At 34.0% G+C, this 19,634-nt stretch overlaps 3 protein-coding genes across 4 annotated transcripts; all 3 read left to right on the top strand.

Moving 5' to 3' along the window:
* Nucleotides 1-3,867: 3,867 nt before the first annotated feature.
* LOC140972722 (F-box/kelch-repeat protein At3g61590-like) lies at nucleotides 3,868-6,839 on the top strand. 2 transcript variants are annotated; one of them, XM_073435103.1, is made up of 2 exons: nucleotides 3,868-4,232; nucleotides 5,392-6,839. In XM_073435103.1, exon 2 carries the CDS (start codon nucleotides 5,410-5,412, stop codon nucleotides 6,625-6,627), a length of 1,218 nt encoding a protein of 405 aa, XP_073291204.1. In that variant the 5' UTR covers nucleotides 3,868-4,232; nucleotides 5,392-5,409; the 3' UTR covers nucleotides 6,628-6,839. The 2 variants fall into 2 exon arrangements, with proteins under 2 accessions (XP_073291204.1, XP_073291205.1); XM_073435104.1 differs by lacking the exon at nucleotides 3,868-4,232 and adding an exon at nucleotides 4,247-4,862.
* A 3,022-nt stretch (nucleotides 6,840-9,861) lies between these two features.
* On the top strand, nucleotides 9,862-13,142 carry LOC140972721 (uncharacterized protein At5g41620-like). The gene is made up of 3 exons (XM_073435102.1): nucleotides 9,862-10,575; nucleotides 11,138-11,263; nucleotides 11,427-13,142. Exons 1-3 carry the CDS (start codon nucleotides 10,210-10,212, stop codon nucleotides 12,900-12,902), a joined length of 1,968 nt encoding a protein of 655 aa, XP_073291203.1. The 5' UTR covers nucleotides 9,862-10,209; the 3' UTR covers nucleotides 12,903-13,142.
* A 491-nt stretch (nucleotides 13,143-13,633) lies between these two features.
* Nucleotides 13,634-15,451, top strand: LOC140972720 (eukaryotic translation initiation factor 1A-like). The gene is made up of 2 exons (XM_073435101.1): nucleotides 13,634-13,949; nucleotides 15,047-15,451. The coding sequence occupies exons 1-2, from the start codon at nucleotides 13,695-13,697 to the stop codon at nucleotides 15,227-15,229; spliced, it is 438 nt and encodes a 145-aa protein (XP_073291202.1). The 5' UTR covers nucleotides 13,634-13,694; the 3' UTR covers nucleotides 15,230-15,451.
* The last annotated feature ends 4,183 nt before the right edge of the window (nucleotides 15,452-19,634 follow it).

Genomic DNA, 19,634 nt, shown 5'->3' with positions numbered 1-19,634 from the left:
TTGGGTATTAAAATATTGGGTTTTCTACAGTTTATTCGGAATGTTCTGAAGAACACACTAGCTTGCATGTTTCACTTACAAAAATGCTTCAATTTTCCCCACAATTCAGTACAGTAATGTGGCCTCATGTATCAAGAAATATATCGTATAAATTAATTCGTTTTTGCTTTAACTATTAATTCGATGGACACTCAGTGTGAGCAGCAAGTGACATTCATCTATCGAATGTACAGTTTCATCACGTTTAAATAGGTAAACATCACCTCATATCTGTTCATGTTCTTATGAAGCATATATATGATTTAAGTAGTGTAATATTAATTTCATGCTTGACTTTGAATCAATCGAGATTGGATGGCATATTCCTAGAGCTTCTTCTTCTATTCTCGTTGCTGTTATATTAAAGTTAGTAATATTAAAATAATAAACGACTATATAATAATAATGAATGAATGCCACTCCAAAACCAGATCATAATAATATTTGATTATTATTGTTAATGAAATATTTCTTATATTACGCCAGCATGTGGATTATTTAATGCCAAAAACTTGTGTGAGACGGTCTCACGGGTCGTATTTGTGAGACGGATCTCTTATTTGGGTCATCCATGAAAAAGTATTACTTTTTATTGTGAATATGGGTAGGGTTGACCCGTCTCACACTCACACTCACACTCACACGATACCCACTCTTAATTAATTAGTTTTTGATCACGCATCAACCCGTCCAAATCGATCGACGCACACAGCTGACGAGAGCCATCAAAATGTTGCGATGCTGACAATTAAGTTCTTGTTGTTTAACTAAAAAACAAAATATAATAATTTGATTTTAAAAAATAATCAAAACGTCCAAATCGATCGACACATCACACTATTGTCAACCGTAAAATGCGATCGACGATATTTTTAAACTTCACTTTTTTATATAATCGAAGAAAGGTTAACGGATTTCGAACTAGAGATCTGTCTCGCCATGAAAGCAAGAGATAATTATAATCAAACCATTAACCGGGTTTAATTGATGTATAGATATGGAAGTGGGGATTAATTAAGTTGGTCCCGATGGCTTAAAAGTGACATAGCTATCTATGGTGGTGCATGAATCAAAGCATGTGGTAGCACATGTATTATGTTATGTAGATTTCACTAATTTATGTATCCTTTTTACTTTAGAGTTCCTTGCCTATCCACATGCTGATTTCAAAAGTAATCCATGCATGCCCACAATAGATGGATGGGTGGATGATTAGAAAATGGTTGTGTGGATTTTCATGACCTAGAAAAACTAGGGTTGCTTTCAAACAAATTAAATTATAGATATAAAATCAAGGATGATTAAAATTGACCATCTCATCGATCGATTTTGTGAGACGGATCTCATATAAGACTTGACACATGACTGGAGACCTACTCAAAAAATAAAGGGAAAATATTTTTTTTTTGTCAAGTAAAATTTCAAAGTTTAGTTTCGGTAACTTAACTTTTAACTTTCAGTTATTTTAGCACAATTGATGATGTGACACCGAAAAATTATGGTATGACATCTTACTCAGCCAAAACCTGAAATTGGACATAAAAAAAAAAAAAAAACTTTCCCAAAAAAGGACCAATTATCAATGAGATTTGGGATTCTAACTCATCTATTTTCTCCATTTTAAGGGTTCACATAACCTTTTATGTAGTTGGATATGCTATTTGCAATATATATTTATATGAATACAGAAACTGGAAGCCACTCAAAGTGCGGTATATTTCACAAAAAATCAAGCGATATATCGACATTATTACTAGGATTCGGAAAACTAACCTATTTACACAATTTTTTCAATGGTTTTTAATGTGAGATTAATAAAAAGAATTAGTGGAATTTTTTTGAGGAGATGGAGACAGGCTAGCACAATATATTCAATATAAGACACGATTAATTTCACCTATCTAACTACTTAATTTGTCATTTATTATATATTTTACTAATTAAAGAATTTAATATGCAAAATTTATGTTATACAAAGGCAAATTTATATCGATTTTCATGGTAACTAATTTATTCAAGACTAAAAAAATAAAGAATTTTATAAGAATAAAATAAAATATATTTTATAATAATAATCTAATTATTTGAAACTAGGAAACAAAAGAATATCACAGGATGTAGCCTATAAGAGTACTTGGATGGAGGAGCTATGTCAATTGTACATATATTTTTAAGAATAAAAAGAAAATAAAATAGATCTAATTGAATTTAAGGGTATTTTTATAATTTATTAACCAAAAAGTAAGACTGAGTGTAACATTAAATGTACGCCTAATATTTTCTTTATATTATATATATATTTATTCCCATTAATTTCAATTCGAGTTGATTTTACTACTTTTATTTCCTACCTATTATTTTCTTATGTTTGACAATTTATTTTATATCGAAGTCCAATATTGTGTGCACTTTTTTCCTTGATAGTCGAAATTTCAATGTCGATTGGTGTTATTAACAATGTGAATTTTATATTTTTTAAATGGTTTCTTATTTAATTTTTTTTGAAATAATCATATTCTTTTGCTTTATATATATATATATATATAAATCATATTCTTCTGAAAAGAAAAAAAAAATGTTATTTAAAAAATAATAATATGAGGTTGCTACACTGCATATCCAATTCTTGCATCAAAAGTAAACGTGGGGTGGACAGAGGTTTGGTAAAGCATGTCTATTGGACGAGGAATAGATCTATTGTGAGACGGTCTCAGAATATTTATCTGTGAGACGGGTCAACCATACCGATATTCACAATAAAAGTAATAATCTTAGTATAAAAAGTAATATTTTTTCATTAATGACCCAAATAAAAGATCTGTCTCACAAAATACGACCTGTGAGACCGTCTCACACAAGTTTTTGCCTTGGACGAAATACGTTTAACTAACAAATAATGGACTCCAATTAATTAATTAAACCAAAAAGAATGTGTAACATTTTTTCCCGATATGTAACATTTGGTGATTCAATTTATAAATTTTTTTAAAATTATGTAACATTTTTTTTTATGTATATACATTTTAAATTTAAGATGGAAAATCACTTTTTTTCCCATTTAATCGCAGATAGATTAAGTTTTAAAAAAATAATGAAAGAACAAAGTAAAAGGAAAGAAAAAGGAGAAGAATAGTTTGAAGAAGAAATGGTGAAGGCATGAGTGTTGATGAGTTAGACAGCATTATATGCCTTTTGATTGTGGTCAAAAACAACTCACTCACGTTATTTGTATTTCATTCCAGAGACGTAGCCAAGATTTCAAAATAAAGTAGATTTGACGTTAAAAATTTAATATTATTTAATACATTTTTTTTAATTTTTTTGTTATATTTTGTATGTTACGAAGAATATAAATTTTAAAAATCAGCAATATTTTTATTTGAAAATAGTATTTAAAAAATATAACGTATCTAAATATATAATGAATATCATGTATAATAAATGAACTTTTTTTAAAAGAAACTCACATAATAGTAATTCAAAAAATTGAAACTAGATATGACATCATTCATTTAAATAAACTAAATATACACATTTTTTACTTCAATAATTATTTCTTAATTTGTTTATTAATTAGTATTTATATATTTTTAGTTTATTCAAAATATTTATGTAAAACATCTTTATAATTAGATCAATACAAATATATAAAAAATAAAAATAATGTTACATGTACAACCGATTTTATAATCGAAAAGTTCGTAAAAATACAACTCAAATATTTTTATATACTCAAATTTTGTCTACGTCAACGAAACCAAAAGCCCTTTTATTAAGAAACAAAAAAAAACCTANAAAAAAAAAAAAAAAAAAAAAAAAAAAAAAAAAAAAAAAACCTATTAAAAGAGCGCCCTCCTCTTTCATTTCTCACTTCCTGTTGTTTAGGCTACATCAGTTGAACGTAAAAGGAACAGACCCCTCATTTCTGACCCTATGTGACATTTGTAGAATTCTAGTGATATTTAATATGCAACGCATGTTTACCTGGCTAAGCCTTCTTAGTTTCTCGTGAAGATTATCTGATTTCCGGATTTCCCCCCCTTCCCTTTCAATCTTTCAATACTTATTGAGCTTCTTTGCTCGGAGCAAAATACTATTTTTTTTGTTTAGTTACGGGTTTTGACCTTTAATCTGGAAAATCTTGAGGAATCTGGGAGGGCCCTTTTGTTTCAAGGAGGGATTTTTCAGCTAAGGTATAATCTTGATTTGTTTCTTATCCTCTATTGGGAGTAGGTTTGTTAAGGTGTTTGTGAGATCTGTTCGTGTGGGAGCCTACAATTTTTTTCCATTTGGTTGTTTGGTGTCCTGATATTTCATTTCATAGTGTTTCTTGGTGTAATTTCTCTTTCACCTAACTATTGTTAAATCTGGTTTGCCCCCTCAAGAGACTATGTGACCTGTTCTTTTCATTTTGATTGATGTGCTAAATTCTGAAAGTAGTTGCTCTTTATTAAATGCGTAATAAATTTGATGAAACGGTTGTTTTCTGAATATAAATAATGCAATCTCATTGGTGCGGATATATATGGCGAAAAGGGTTGTTTTTATAGATCCATTGTGCAGTCCTCCCTGAATGTTTTTATCTTTACGCGGAAAGAAAGAAGCAGTGCTTGTAAATGTGATCTGGGCTGTAGGCAAGCTTTTTATTCAGCCAAAAGGCATTTTTTAAATATTTGGTTTCTTTTTTCTAAATCTCAGATTATCTTTTATATTTACTTATAAAACAAGATAAGATTTTTGTCAATCTCCTCCTCTGCCTCTAGGTTCTTAACTTGTTCTTTGCAGCCTTGAGAAGCATATTTCTTGCTTTATTCCCAAAATAGGTACAAAGACTTTACTCTGATATCTTATGTTCAAAATTTAACTATTGTGCTTTATTTTATATTTGTCATGGTATTCTTGTGTTTTGGTTAATTAATTTAATTTGGATTTTAGTTGCCACAAACTGAGCTATTTGAGATTTGCATATTTCATGTGCTCACCTCATTTTTATTTGAGCTATTCAAATTTCCTGTTCCCATTTTCGAGAGATCCTAGCATAAGCAGGATTCAGTTTCTTAAATTTCGGTTAGTGGCTTTAATTCCTTGATAGTTGTAGATAGGTTGGGATTTCACATGTTATGGAAATCTTTATCCATATTAATCTGTTCTTTCATTTCTTGTTATGTGTGACATCTGTCACTGAATCATTTCTTTTAATTGGTTTCTTCCCAATTCCCATGTTTTGTATACTGCTTAATGTCCCTTTTATTTGGCATCTTCTATGACACAATTTAGATGTCGGAGTCCTTCAATGTGCTTTTTAAAATATGAATTCTTTCGGTTTAATTTTACTGGAGTTTCTTGTTTCAGTTTCACAGATTCTTGGTCATGGAAGGCGAAACTTCATGGGTCAGCCATTCCATTGATAACTTTTCCACTGACACGGTGGAGTTTGATTCATTCTTAGAGCTTAATGACGAAAATGATAAAGAAGTTGCCACTGTTTCTGTCGATTTAATTTTACCTGATGATCTCTTAGAACGAATATTGGCTTATCTTCCAATCGCTAGCATTTTTAGGGCAGGATGTGTTTGTAAAAGATGGCATGAGATAGTAACATCGAAAAGGTTTCTGTGGAATAGTTCTCATGTTTTGGCTCAGAAACCTTGGTACTTTATGTTCACCAGCTCAGATGAACCTGTTGGATATGCATATGATCCCATACTTAGGAAATGGTATGGTATTGACCTCCCCTGCATTGAGACGTCGAGTTGGTTTATTGCTTCGTCATGTGGGTTAGTTTGTTTCATGGATAATGATAGTAGAAGCGAGTTATACGTATGTAACCCAGTAACTAAATGTTGCAAAGAGCTCAATGAGCCTCCCGGTCCGAAATTTTCGGATTACAGCGCATTGGCAGTTTCGCTCAACCATGTGTCTCATAATTACATGGTTTCTATTGTTAAATCCAAGCAAGTTCCTGGAAACTTCTTTCAATGGGATCTCTCTATCCATTTGTATGATTCATCGACGATAACATGGGTGACAACTCTATCGGAGATTTTAACAGGGTGGAGAGCTGGTGATGAGAGCGTGATTTGTGATGGGGTATTGTACTTCTTGATTTACTCGACAGGAGGTGGTGCTCCTGAGAATCGTCATGGGCTTATCATGTACAACTTGAGAAACAGATCCCCACACGGTTTGTTAATGAGGAGTTTCATCCCGGTTCCATGTTCTCTGACATGTGGCCGTCTGATGAACTTGAAGGAAAAGCTGATAATGGTCGGTGGCATTGGGAGACAGGATCGACCCGACATCATTAAGGGAATTGGGATTTGGGTTCTGAACGGCACACAGTGGCAAGAAGCAGCCCGAATGCCCCATAAATATTTTCAAGGTTTCGGAGAGTTTGATGATGTTTTTGCTAGCAGTGGGACGGATGACCTTATATACATCCAGAGTTACGGAGCACCCGCCCTTCTTGTTTACGACATTAACCAGAAGCAATGGAAGTGGTCGCAGAAATGCCCAGTCGCAAAGCGATTTCCTCTTCAGCTCTTTACAGGTTTCTGTTTTGAACCGAGACTGGAGATCACTCCCTAGTTCTGATTCGAATTGAAATTGACATGGTATCTCACACACTTCCGGTTGAACTTTTGTTTTCTTATATTATATAAATATATGATAATGTCAATGATTTCGAGTCCTTGTTTTTCCGGTTATGTTGATTTAAAGTCTCAGCGAGTCTTATAGAATGATGTATTAGCTGATGAGGCTGCTAAAAAATCTATATGAAAGAATATCCTTATTCTTTACATTCAGAACTTTATATGGCCTAGATGGAATCATGGAACTTATGAAATGAAGTTTCTTCTCTTTTCTCATTTGCCATGTCAAGTCAGAATTTGTGTTATACAGCATCTTCAACTGTAGTTTTACACAAATGGATCGAGTCAAATAAAATTGTGTCTATATATTTGTATTTGAGCTCGATTGAATCACAGAAATTCAAAAAACAAATTACTTTGTGCTCAAGTTTAACTAAATGAGTTTGATTCATTTACCCTATCTTATTATGTTTCAAATCATGACTTGAGCTTGTTTGTTAATTTAATTCACTGTATGCTCGCGGACGCGCACTAACAACATATTTACACACACACACACACACACACACACACATATATGGGAGTTGCTTTGCTCGAATATGTTCAAGCGCGGTTCAAGTCATCTGAATCATAATAAAGGAAACGATTTTGATTCATTCACACCCATATTGTACATGACAATATAATTATGTGGAAGTTCTCCTTGCTACTTCATTGGCGAACCCAATGGTGTTTAGTTAAATCTTTGAAACGAAAACATTCCAAATATGTGACTTTAAAGGTATGAGTTTGGCCACAACTCGCCATCAGATCTTCTGGGTCACTTTTTACTGCACTCTTGTTCATCTGCAGCTAAATAGTCACTCGTACCAGAGTAATGTGTGTTTTATGTGTTTATTATACCTTAATGCCATCGCACATGGATATTTAATCACGGCTGCATTTTCTTGATTATGGCATGTGCCACTTGGGACCATTTCTATCGGCAACTGTCCTTTATATTGCTCATATATGGCGTGTAGTTACGTAGACTCGTCACTTTATTAAAAATCTTCAATCCCATTTTCATATGATAACAATAATAATATTATATGCTGCAACAAATAATCGCATGAGATTTGCTTCTAAATTTTCAAAAAACAAAAAAAAAAGAAAGAAAAGATCATCGTCCACAATTCAAATAGCTCAAGATTTGAGTGGGATTAGTAATGAAACACGGAATGTGAAGTTTGTCTTGTCTGGACCACTTTCAACTAAGATATATGGTTGGATTTGGGCTGGTCCCCTAATTTATCAGTCTTTTTTGGTGAGTCTGAAGGAGGCCCACTGTGATGGCCACTGCCTTCAACCTTTTTTATCCCACAAAATGCATGCACATTCTGGTGCTCCTGGTTGATTTTTTAACTTTAGATTTAGATTTAGATTTTTCAAAAGAAAAGGAAATATAGATATAAACTCTGAGTGACTTGGAACCAAACTTCAGTTGTGGGCAAAAGATTGCACCACCGACGTTGAACAGATTCGTTGGCTTGGCTCTCTTATATTCTCTCTCATTAAGTACCTCCCGCCCCAGTTCTTGAATAACAATAAATATTCACACAAATTTCACCTTTTACTTTCCCAGTCCCTGATTTGAGTATATCTAGGGGGGACATTGTCGGTAAAAATCCAAGTGTCAGTTGATATTTGTATTCTTGTCTACATATGCCAATATTTGCGGGACAGATGGAAATAGAAGTAATCATGATTAGGCTGCATATTTTATACGATCAACTGGCATAACATCAGTTTCAATAGTAAGCTTGTAGCTATTGTGATAATATATATCTAGATGTAAAGACTATTAGTTTGAAATTTCTTTCATATTCCTCTGTCCGTCTCAAATATATGAGATTGATTGTTTTTTCACACAGATTAAGAAAATAATTGAAAAAGAAAAATTTACCAACAAACTTCATATTTCATATCCCTATTTAATTCATTAAAAAAAATATTTGTGCATTATATCAAAAAAAAAAAAGTAATTGAATGTTATCTAATATTTAGTTAATAGTGACATATTAGAAAAAATATATTAGTAAATGCATAAACTGAACTATATATTACCTACCAGGAGTTATAGAGTTTGGTGGGTAAAGAAGGAGCATAAATGATTTGCCTGCAAATCTACAATTCTACAATATCTATAGTATCTTAGGTCATTTCCAAACCCAAAACTATATTTTAAAGCAATTTTGCTCTAAAATAGTGCATTTTCTGCACCAAATACAATATTCATCTCCAACCCATGTACTTCAAATCTTACTCTAAAAAAGAATATTCTCGTATTATTCTTTTTTATTTTATTTATTTAATTTTTTATAAGTTATTAAATATATATTTTTTAAATTTAGTGNTATTATTATGTAAATAATATTTATAATTCTTAATATTAATATTTATAATTAAACAAAACAAAAAAAAATGCGCCACATTTGGCGCAGAGAGAAATGGAGCTGTGCCAATTACCTCTGCCAATTACGTCTGCGTCAAATGTTTCACGCTATTTTGGTGTTTGGGTTGAAGATGTTCTTAGTATCTTACCCTAAGCATCGCAATCCTATATTCCATGTTGGGGTGCTACAAACATAAAGATGCACTTTAACTCGATGAAGATATTTGATTTAAAGAAAATATTTAAAATATTGTATTTGGTATATTTTAAAATAGAATTATTTTAAAATAAAGTTTTGGGTTGAAAATGAACTTAAACATTATACATTGTAGACGTCAAATTTTAGCATGCAATGTTCTGCGATTTTTGAGCTTTTGGATCTCACATAATATTCTTTTTTATTTGATTTATTTAAATTTTTTTTCTTATTAATTATTAAATGTGTATTTTTTAAATTTAGTGATGTAATTATAATTACGTATAATGTTTCTTGAATGTTTACTGTTTATATTGAATGCTTATTGTTTATTTTTAAATTGCTTAATGTTTTTAAATTAACATCGTCGCATGATGTTCCATTTTTAAAATTCCACGTTTAGCTGTCTGGACATTTAGATTTGGAAGCGTTTAATGATCAGATAAAAGCCAAAATGGGCCAACCCATGTCGAAGAAAACAGAGATCCGTTGGAGCTGCCATGTGGCATGCATCACCCCTTACCGCAAAGCTAGTACATTTACCCTCGTGATCTTACCCCATAGATTCTACCCTCATTCCACTTTTGAGGAACTTAGCATGACTTCTGAGCACGGCATTTTTAGCATGCAATGAATGCGTTCAAGAAACTTCAATTGTAGAGATAAAAGTCCAGTCTACAGAGACAAATGGGGGTTTGAATTGTAAAGCCAAACACAATAATGTGAAGGCCGAGGAGAGAGAGATCATAAAAGGCAAAAGGGTATTTAAAAAAATCTAAAAACATGTTGTTGAAGCTAAAATTTATTCAAGAAAATAAAAACCCGTGTCGAGGAAGATTTATTTTGTGTCAGAAATTACAGAAACGAAGAGTCCCTGTCAATTTGCTGTCGGTGTGTGTCTGGCTGCATGAATAATTGTATTGTATAGAAACTGTGTCAAGAATTTAATGAACGAGGGAGGGAAGATGAAGGGAGATGAGAGTAGATGGGGAGTATTTTTTATGGGGAGGAGGTGGAAACGCGGGATTTTGGTGGGTAAAATGGAGGGAAATTGCACCCCTTGGCCTTCATGGAATTTTGGGATAATTAAACCTGACGGCTTCCTCATTCAAGATTCCAACTTCCCAACTAACAGAAAGCCAGATCTTTCCGCGAGAAAGTTGGGTGCCCATCTGTGGGAGGTGCAGTTTCAACCCAAACTAAGGGTAGCTAATATGAGCAAATATGGCTCTGGATTGAATCATTTTGGAGAGGAGGCTTGTGGAGTTTTTAGACAAGTGGGTGAAGCAGAGCCAGAAACTTCTGCGGAGCAGGTGAAAAACTGAAACCCTCTAATTTGCATTTGAGCGCTTGATATATAATGTTTCTTGAATGCTTACTGTCAATGGAGTGGAGATCAAGATTTCAAATGCAATTTGTGATTCTATTTGTTTGTTCTTAGACTACGACTCTAGAGCCTAACATTAGGTTAATTATCTGATTGGCGACGTTCTTTGTAGAGTTTTGCTGTGAAGAATCAGCTTTTGTTGGTTCCGTATACGAGTAAACGCATTAAATTCATAACGACCAAGTGGCAGCTGGATGGCTGCCAATTTGTGAAGAACAACAGTGTTGATCAGAATTTTACGTTCTTGTTCTTTGTTGTTTTGTACTATTTGTGGAGTTTCTTTTTTTCCTTTTTCTTTTTTGAGCTTGTATTTGTGAAGTTTCTTGTTCAGTTCAGATATGAACAAAGAATGGGTTGTTATGCCGATTTTACTTATTGCTAAATACACGATTTTCTGCTCTGTTCGGAGTACCGTGACCTCTTGCCTTGGTTGTCTCCGGTATTCTGGCTGGATACCATGCTAATTTTCTTACTCGTGGATATGACAGCAAAGCAGCGGCGTTAGTTTGAGAAATCAAGTTGCATTGTTGCTGGCAGAACGCAACCAAAGGGTCAAAAGGGTTGAGCAAGCTCGGCAGCCTGTGTCTCCATCTAGTTATCAAAGCTCATTGGAGGTATATTTTTGGTTTTCTTCAAAGCTGGGCCTATCGTCTTTTCATGATGTTCAAATATTCAGTTAATTCTTTGCTTACCCATCATTTTAATTACGATCTTTGAATTATAAGAAGTCTATATAAAAAATTCTTATGAGTGTGTGTAATGTTTTGCTCCCATCAGATGGTTCCCAGTCGAACTGCATTCACTTCAAACTGGTCTCTAAACTCGAACAGTGAAATGGGAGAGTCGAGTTATACTCTGAAGACCTCCACAGATTTGCTTAAAGTACTCAACAGAATTTGGAGCCTTGAAGAAATGCATGCCTTAGATATGTCGTTAGTAAACATGCTGAAACGAGAACTGAACGAATCCCAGTCACGAACCAAAGTACTGCAAGGGAAGAGAAGGGATAAAAAAGAATTGGATGACACATCAACACGAGTGGCGGGGAATAAAGTTTCAAGGAAGAATAAGGAGCAAGATCGGGTCAAACATCTAGTTAAGTCGGTGGAGGTTAAGTTAGAAGATGAACGGAAATTGAGAAAGTACTCAGAAAAACTTTGTTATAAGAGGGTTCGAGAACTTTCAGCAACGAAAGTTTTATTACGTGATGCTTTGGAGGAACTTGAATCAGAGAGGAAAAGGCTGGCCATGGTCGAAGATCTCTGTGATGAGTTTGCAAGCGGCATAAGAGAATATGAACAACAGGTAAGGTTCTTGAAGCAACAATCGAGTGTGGATCAGATTGGTAGGAATGGCGATAGTGGATTGATCCTTCATGTTTCGGAAGCCTGGCTAGACGAGCGAATGCAGATGAAGTTAGCAGATGATAATAATGTGCAAAAGACTTCGGTCTTGGACAGGTTAAATTCTGAAATTGAAATCTTTCTTGGAGCAAAACGAACTGGTTGTTCTAAGAAATGTGATTGTGTATCTTCCAAAAGTGCTAGCAAACGTAACATATTCAAGCATTCTTTTGAATCGATTCACTTAAATGACCCCTCGAGTGCTCCTTGGAATGCAAATGAAGAAGATTCTGATTGTATCGGTGTCCATTTTTCACGGTTAAACAGAGTGGCAAGTTCGAAGAATGAAGATGGTTTTGACAGGCGGCAAGAGGTGGAAATCACTTCAGATGATTATCCCAAAGAAACGGATAGAGTAAAAGCAACAAAGAATATCATCCTATCAGGAAAAGCTGTCAAGGGTGGTTTCAATCGGCATAGCGTGCAAGCTCGGTCACAAGAGTTTCTCAAAGAGAGGAAGCACCAACTTGGAAACAAGGACTCATCAAAAGCAAGCGCAGGAAACACAGATGAGACATACAATGCAAGAATAAGAAGAAAAACTGAAGTTAGAGAAAGAGTTTCGACATCCAGAAACCATTCTTGGGCATCAGAAATCAAGAAACTTGAATACGAGGATAATTACATGGATCATTTATTTGATCCATCTACATTTACTGATCCTTACAGTCCTGTAAAAAAGTGGATATCAGAGGCAACAACAGCAGATCCCAACATTTCTGAATCATCTTCATCATCTCATGATCGAACATTAAAGCCCAATACACTGAAAGCAAAGTTGCTGGAGGCGAGGCTAGAGCACCAACGACCTCGTGCCAGAGCTTCCAAAGATTTGTCCCAAGTCGACTGAAGCTGTGAATAGAATGTGCCTGGTAGAAGTGTCGAAAGCTTAGGTGGAGAAGAACTACACGTGAAACGAAGGTTCCCCTTTCTTTTGTAAAAAAGAGAGAAGGATTCCCTTTTGCCGATAAACTTTTATATCCACATTGTGATTGAATTTAATACGAACTCCAAGCTTTTCTTCTACTTTAACAGAAACAAAATAAAATTCTAAAAATATTGCCTTTGGTTTTTTTGTTTGAAGGTCATCTTGAAAAACAATTTGAAAAAATATCATAATTTTTTTTGAAAAATAATTGACTTGTATTATTAAGACTCTCTTACGTGAGGTCAAAACAAGTTAGTGAGGTTGAAAAACAACTCAATCTACTTATTTTAATGAAATGTCTAATCAATTTTACGCGTAATTTGGTTAAATGAGACGAATCGATTCGTAACCTACAATTAGGTTAGGTAGAGTTGGTCAATCGACAAAATATGTGAGACAGATCGACTGCCCGCAAATTTAACTTATTTTACATCTCTACTTCAAATACACTTGACAGGGTGAATCTCATTTCAAATTTAAGAATATTTCATTTCTTTTATTATAATTTTCTAATGAAAAGCAAAGCCCAATTTGTAAATTGTAATGCCTATGGACTCGCTCATTTAGACGTCTAGCTAAATTCAAAGCATATGTCATGATTGGGCCCACAAATGTTGGCATGAAACTCCAAACCGGAACCGTAACCTCAACGTTGCTAATTGCTATAGAATTCCAGAGAGAGAGAGAGAGAGAGAGACCCCTCTGTGCGCCGCGATGCCGAAGAACAAGGGTAAGGGAGGTAAGAATCGCAAGAGAGGGAAGAATGAAGCTGATGATGAGAAGCGAGAGCTAGTATTCAAGGAGGATGGCCAAGAATATGCGCAGGTGCAGCGGATGCTCGGCAACGGCCGATGCGAAGCTACGTGCATCGATGGCGCGAAGCGCCTTTGCCATATCCGGGGGAAGATGCACAAGAAGGTCTGGATCGCCGCCGGTGACATTATCCTCGTCGGACTTCGCGATTATCAAGTATGATTTCTCTCTCTCTCTGAACTGTGTGTTTTTCCTTGTGATTTTGAGATGGTAGCTGGTTCTGTGTATGTTTGGAGTTCCAATGCCTGTTTTGATTGTTCCAATACCTGTTTTGATTGTGCCAATTCTGTGAGGTTTTTTGAGTAATTCGTTCGTATTTGTGAATTAGGGTTTGTCTTTACTTGTTGTAGTGTTTCGTTCGTAGCTATTAAGTGCGCAGACCTTGAAGACTATCCCAAAGCCCAAGTGTGCTTGTAATTTGATCGAGAGCCAGACCAAAGAATGGTATTTTACAATTTACTTTGATGTATAAAAGTGGGTATGGCAATTAAATTCGAAAATGGCTCAATTCACAACAAGAAAGTAAATATTTATGTTTATACAAAAACATGAATCAGTTATTTTACATTTCACTTGACATACGCAATCTTTTAAAAACCTCCTTCAGCCTTAAAGTACACCAAGATGCATGCTTACCACTTATAGAAGGGTTGCACCTTGCCATGACCTGGGCACAAGATCCGCGACTCGATTCCAAGATGATTCTGTTCTCTCCCAATTTCCCGTTCCCCTGATCAGTGATAATGAAAGACCGCCAGCATGTATGACTTTGCTACCTTCTGCAAATTATTGCTGTGTTGGGTTCAGAGTTCCAAGGAAAGATTTATTTTGATCTTTTCCTCATCCCTCGAGAATTTTTTTTGAATCGTTTCTTTCTGTATGTCTCGGGTTGAGTTTGGTTCAGTTTGTTTCATTTCCTTTTTCTTGGAGTACACAGTAAGTGGTTTGGCCAGAAAAAAATGTACAATTTTTTAGGAGTGTGTTGTATGGATTTCAGACTGACAAGAGTAGTTAACGTTTTTCCTTTTGAAAATACAAGAACGAAGTAAAGTATGTTTCCATCGGGTTAAATTTGAGCCTTTGAACTGGAACACTTTAAAATTAATTCGAATGAAATTACTATTCATTGTTTCCATTCAAGGGGATAAGCAAAAAAATTCAAGCGTTGGAGTTTTCATATTTTGCCTGGTGATCAAATGTACTGGGTAATTGATTGATGTTCTAATCTTTCGCCCTGCCTTGGTTTCTATCAGGATGATAAGGCGGATGTAATCCTGAAATACATGCCAGATGAAGCGAGATTATTGAAGGCTTATGGTGAGCTGCCTGAGAACACGAGGCTTAACGAGGGTATCGCTGGTGGACTTGATGAGGAAGATGATGGTCCTGGTGACGATTACATCGAGTTCGAGGATGAGGATATTGACAAACTCTAGTGCTTTTGTATTGGACGGAGCTTCTACTGTCTTTCGTCGTGCCCTCACTGTGGGTTGCCTCTTTTATCTCCTTTGATACAAATTTATGCATGTGCACTATTAGAGTTTCGTGTTTGTGTTTCTATTTTCATATACGAACATTGATGGAGGATGCAATAATATGTGGCTTATATGTCGTGCATCAGTTTTTTGAGTTATTTGGATTTCTGTTTTCACCGGCGAGGTACATGTTCCGTTTATTTCGTGAATATTTGATTTTATTTGGTTTGAAAACCTTAATTTTGCAAACATAATCATGCCATGACAAAGGTTCACCAGCTCGCATCATCAGTAGTTACCCATGGCTTTCTGCAACGCTCATCAAAGTCTATTAGTTAAGTCCTTCCCAATATTTGTTTTCCCGTCTGCAGCTGAACTTTTTACTTGTAAAATAAAATGTAAAGATTTGCTTCAATAACTAAATCGCAAAAAAAAAAAAAAAAAAAAAAACGAAAGCAAAACCAATGTGTGACAAGGTTGCCTTCATAGGTCCTCCTGATGTTGCTTAAAGTTAAAAGTCCGCTTCAAAACCTAACCCAAATGTATGAGAAATAAGCATCAGTTGATGAAACTTGAAAGTTCCAATGTTATTCGACTGGGGACTTGTCCAACTGAAATTTTCTTCGTCGCCCAACTGTTCGTCTGCCAAAAGTGAGAATTTAATTAGCATGGCCAACATTAAGCACCATGGATTCGGGGTTTCGACACTACATATAATAACTTTTGAGTATTTTGTGTTTTTCATCACTTTTATCAACACTTCAACGGAATGTTATTACAGACACAGAGCAAGTGAGTGGGAAACATCAAAGTAAGATGCAAGAGTAAAAATCCTAGATGACTCGTGTTTCTAAGTTAGATATCAAACTTGAGTTGTCCAACTACGAGTTCAGATAGTCGAGATTGGTTTTTGAGATCAAGGAAATCACATTTTTGCCTGTTTTGAATTGAAAATTTTGGTGTAATTAGAATAATATTGTTAAACCAATTGAGATTCAGTTTACTCTTGAGTGCCTGCTGCTAAAATAGGACGCCATAAAAGTATAAAACACCTAAACCATAAAAAAGAACTCCTTACCTCAGAGTTATCTGAGCTTCTCTTTGCCAGAGCTCTTCCTCGCCGGCTCGTTGAGTTTCTCGATATAGCCTTCAATTGGTGGTGTCAGTGTCGCCATAAATCGGTTAATGATACGATTGCATTGACAAAATATCATCCAAAAAATATATATCGCTTCAACACAATTTACAATAGCGTTTATAGTACGTATCGTAGCGGCCACATCAATGAGGATATATAGCGGCTTGCGTATGAAAATATCGCAAGAAAGATAATGACATTGCATTTAATCTCAAGCATGTATGGAGAATTGTAAAAGTCCATCTAATGTTTACTCCGCAGTCCGTCCATCACCTTGTTGACAAAATGAAGGCGAGGACCTTAGAGTTGGGGGCAAACAACACATCATCCAACTAAGATGTGAATCTAAATATAGACCTAAATGAATAAGACACTTGTCCAATGATTCAGAACACAACAAAAAGAAAAAAGGAAAAAAGAAAGAAAATGCGGAGAAAATTTGGGCATGATAGTAAACTTGGACAATATGTTTGCAAAGTTTACTCAGTATACAAGTCGAAGTTGAAGTGAAACAAAAAAACTCAAATTAGAAGATATGAGTAATAATTATCTTAGCCAAAATTCAACCGAAGAATATACAATCCTTTCTAATAACACTTCGTAAATGGCATATGAACAATTGATCTTTCATGAACGTCCATGTCTATAGTCGGTGCAAAGTAGCCGTTAAAATATAGTCGTTGCATATTAATGTGTTTTTTTTAATGGTGTTTTATAATGAAGATTAGAGAGCACAATATGTCTATATATATTGTTATGTGCTAAGTTAAATAAATATGAGAAAATTATAATACCGGTAGACTTCATAAATTTGTACGAGGTGATGGGTATTATAACATCACCAATAAATGTCTTTCCCGACTTCTTGTTCTACCATTTGATAATTAGTTGGGCTTACGAAGGGCCCAATGTAAAAGGATGGTAGCCCATTAATATATATCTAATGTTTTATTAGACATTTTTTAGGTTCTACCCCAACTTCTTTAGTTGCTTCATGTTAATATTAAAATATAAAAATTCTCTTGTTATATTCCACCCCTCGCGATTAAAGTTACATCTATCTTTTTTAGATTTGTCATAATAACAAAAAATTTCAACTTTATTTAAATATTACATATATCTTTTTTGAAGTTCATGCATAGAACAACTAAACTCTTTCTCGAAGTTTATGAAAAATAACAAATGAATCCGATAATTTATAACATTAAATCTTAAATATGTAAGATAATACAAACCTAAAAGTATAACATATAAGATTAATATAAATTTGTTAGGGTGTCTCTTAAGTTTAAAATTTATTGAATTTATTTGTTATATTTCATAAATCTCAATGAGATAAATTCAACTTTTTTTGATTTTTTATATTTTTTTTGGTAAATGTGACAAATCGAGAGGGAGAGGTATGTGTAATTATCCTTAAATATTTAATAGAACAAGTTGGAGGTAAATAAATTCAGATTATGATTTGGTTTATTGGTGCTCATCTTACACGCAAGCGGGAGGTGACGGGGACAGGCAGCACAGTGGGGAAGAGATAAGCACGTGCTTCGAGCACATGTGGACGACATGTGGGGAGCCCATTGATCCATTATTTGTGGACCCCACTTTGCCCAACCTCTGCTGATGTTACACGTAAGTGTTCAAGTACGTCTATTTTATATTTTTATTTATTAACTTGGCCCCGCTTATTCACGTATCCAATTATTTTTTTTCTTTTTTGAAATAGACATTCCATCTGATAAGCATGGAACGTGGATTCACTCTAGCCGTTGGATCAGATTTTATGATTGGGAATCTTAAGCAATCAACGATCCACTACTGTGTAAATCATAATTTATTTGGAATATGTGAGGTAATTTGAAAAGATGAATTTGAAATTAATGAATCTTGATTTTTTTTATTATTTATAATAAATTAATAAATTAAATCTTAAAAATCTAAATCTGATTTATTTAAATATTATTAATATAATGTAATTTCAAATGACAACGTTAATGATTAAACTTGAAAATAATCTTAATTAATATGAGATTTGAACTTTAGGTCTTATTTCTCTAAACAGCGAAATACATGTAAAATCCGTGGATTTGAAATATTTCAATCCAAATGCAACCTTAGTATTGTTTTGATTATTATCTTAGCTTGAAAAATGTTTTAAATGTTATGTTAACTTGGATTTCAAAGAATTTTCAAACGAATGGTTTGAAATGACTATATATTATGATGTACATCATAATAGCACTTTTTCATGAAAAAATTTGCATCTAAGCACGCAGTTAAAATTCCATTATTTCAATTATAAACATTAAGAAAAAACTTTATCCTTACTCATTATCAAATCACACATTTCTTTATACTCGAGTTAATCTATATTGTACTGGATTGTTTATCACTTTATTCCAATGACATCAGATAATACGGATCCATCACGTTTTTGTGAAAGTTGATTTTTATATTATATAATCCAAAAAGTAATGAAATATTCCAATTTTAAAAAAGAACAAGGTTCTTAGAGACGTCCCATTGGAGATGTCCTGATGACACAAGTCAAGTTAGAGACGCCGTGGCATACCAAGCAGACGAGACTTCAAAGGGCCAAACCTATCGGGGGCCCAGTCCGGATTCGAAAGACTCCATCAAATCCAATTAATTTGACAGTTTCCAAAAACACTACTTCCGGCCTACACTTAGTGCTGGCGTCATATATGTTATTTTATTTAATCGAAAATAATTCGATTAATATGATATATCGCCGAATTTAACCTGGATAATAATAATAATAATAATAATAATAATAATAATAAGAAATAAAGTAGGCCGAATTGGAAGCTGGCAAATAGGCCGCGTAGATCGAGCCGGCTGAAGACACGTGTTCGGTAGAAGATGAGTTGGAATAAATGTTATCGAGCCAGCTCGAATTTCTTGGTGCCAGCTCACCAACTTCTTCGTAGTTTCTACAGTGCGCTGCTTTTGATGACTTGATTTTCACTTTTTGTTTTGTTAAAAAAAAATTATTACTACATCTGGCCAGCAAACACGTTGAGCTCATCTTTACAAACTATATAATATAATTAATAATGACTAGAAAGTAGACCAGATAGTTTATAATATCATATTTCCGATGTCTGACACGAAACATTTCGTTGACTATATAATGAAATTTCGGAGTAATATAATTTCATAATTAAATCAATCGATATAATTTATAATATATATTGAAATAAAAAC

The sequence above is a fragment of the Primulina huaijiensis genome, chromosome 3 (assembly GCF_012295235.1).
Source record: "Primulina huaijiensis isolate GDHJ02 chromosome 3, ASM1229523v2, whole genome shotgun sequence".
Lineage (NCBI taxonomy): Eukaryota > Viridiplantae > Streptophyta > Magnoliopsida > Lamiales > Gesneriaceae > Primulina > Primulina huaijiensis.
This window is presented reverse-complemented; position numbering and strand designations above follow the sequence as displayed.

Excerpts from the sequence above, each read along its gene's own strand:
- LOC140972722 (XM_073435103.1), top strand. The coding sequence starts at position 5,410 with ATGGAAGGCGAAACTTCATGGGTCAGCCATTCCATTGATAACTTTTCC.
- LOC140972721 (XM_073435102.1), top strand. The coding sequence starts at position 10,210 with ATGAACGAGGGAGGGAAGATGAAGGGAGATGAGAGTAGATGGGGAGTA. Across the intron at positions 10,576-11,137 it reads CAGAAACTTCTGCGGAGCAG|CAAAGCAGCGGCGTTAGTTT; the intron begins GTGAAAAACTGA and ends TGGATATGACAG. Across the intron at positions 11,264-11,426 it reads GTTATCAAAGCTCATTGGAG|ATGGTTCCCAGTCGAACTGC; the intron begins GTATATTTTTGG and ends TGCTCCCATCAG.
- LOC140972720 (XM_073435101.1), top strand. The coding sequence starts at position 13,695 with ATGCCGAAGAACAAGGGTAAGGGAGGTAAGAATCGCAAGAGAGGGAAG. Across the intron at positions 13,950-15,046 it reads TCGGACTTCGCGATTATCAA|GATGATAAGGCGGATGTAAT; the intron begins GTATGATTTCTC and ends GGTTTCTATCAG.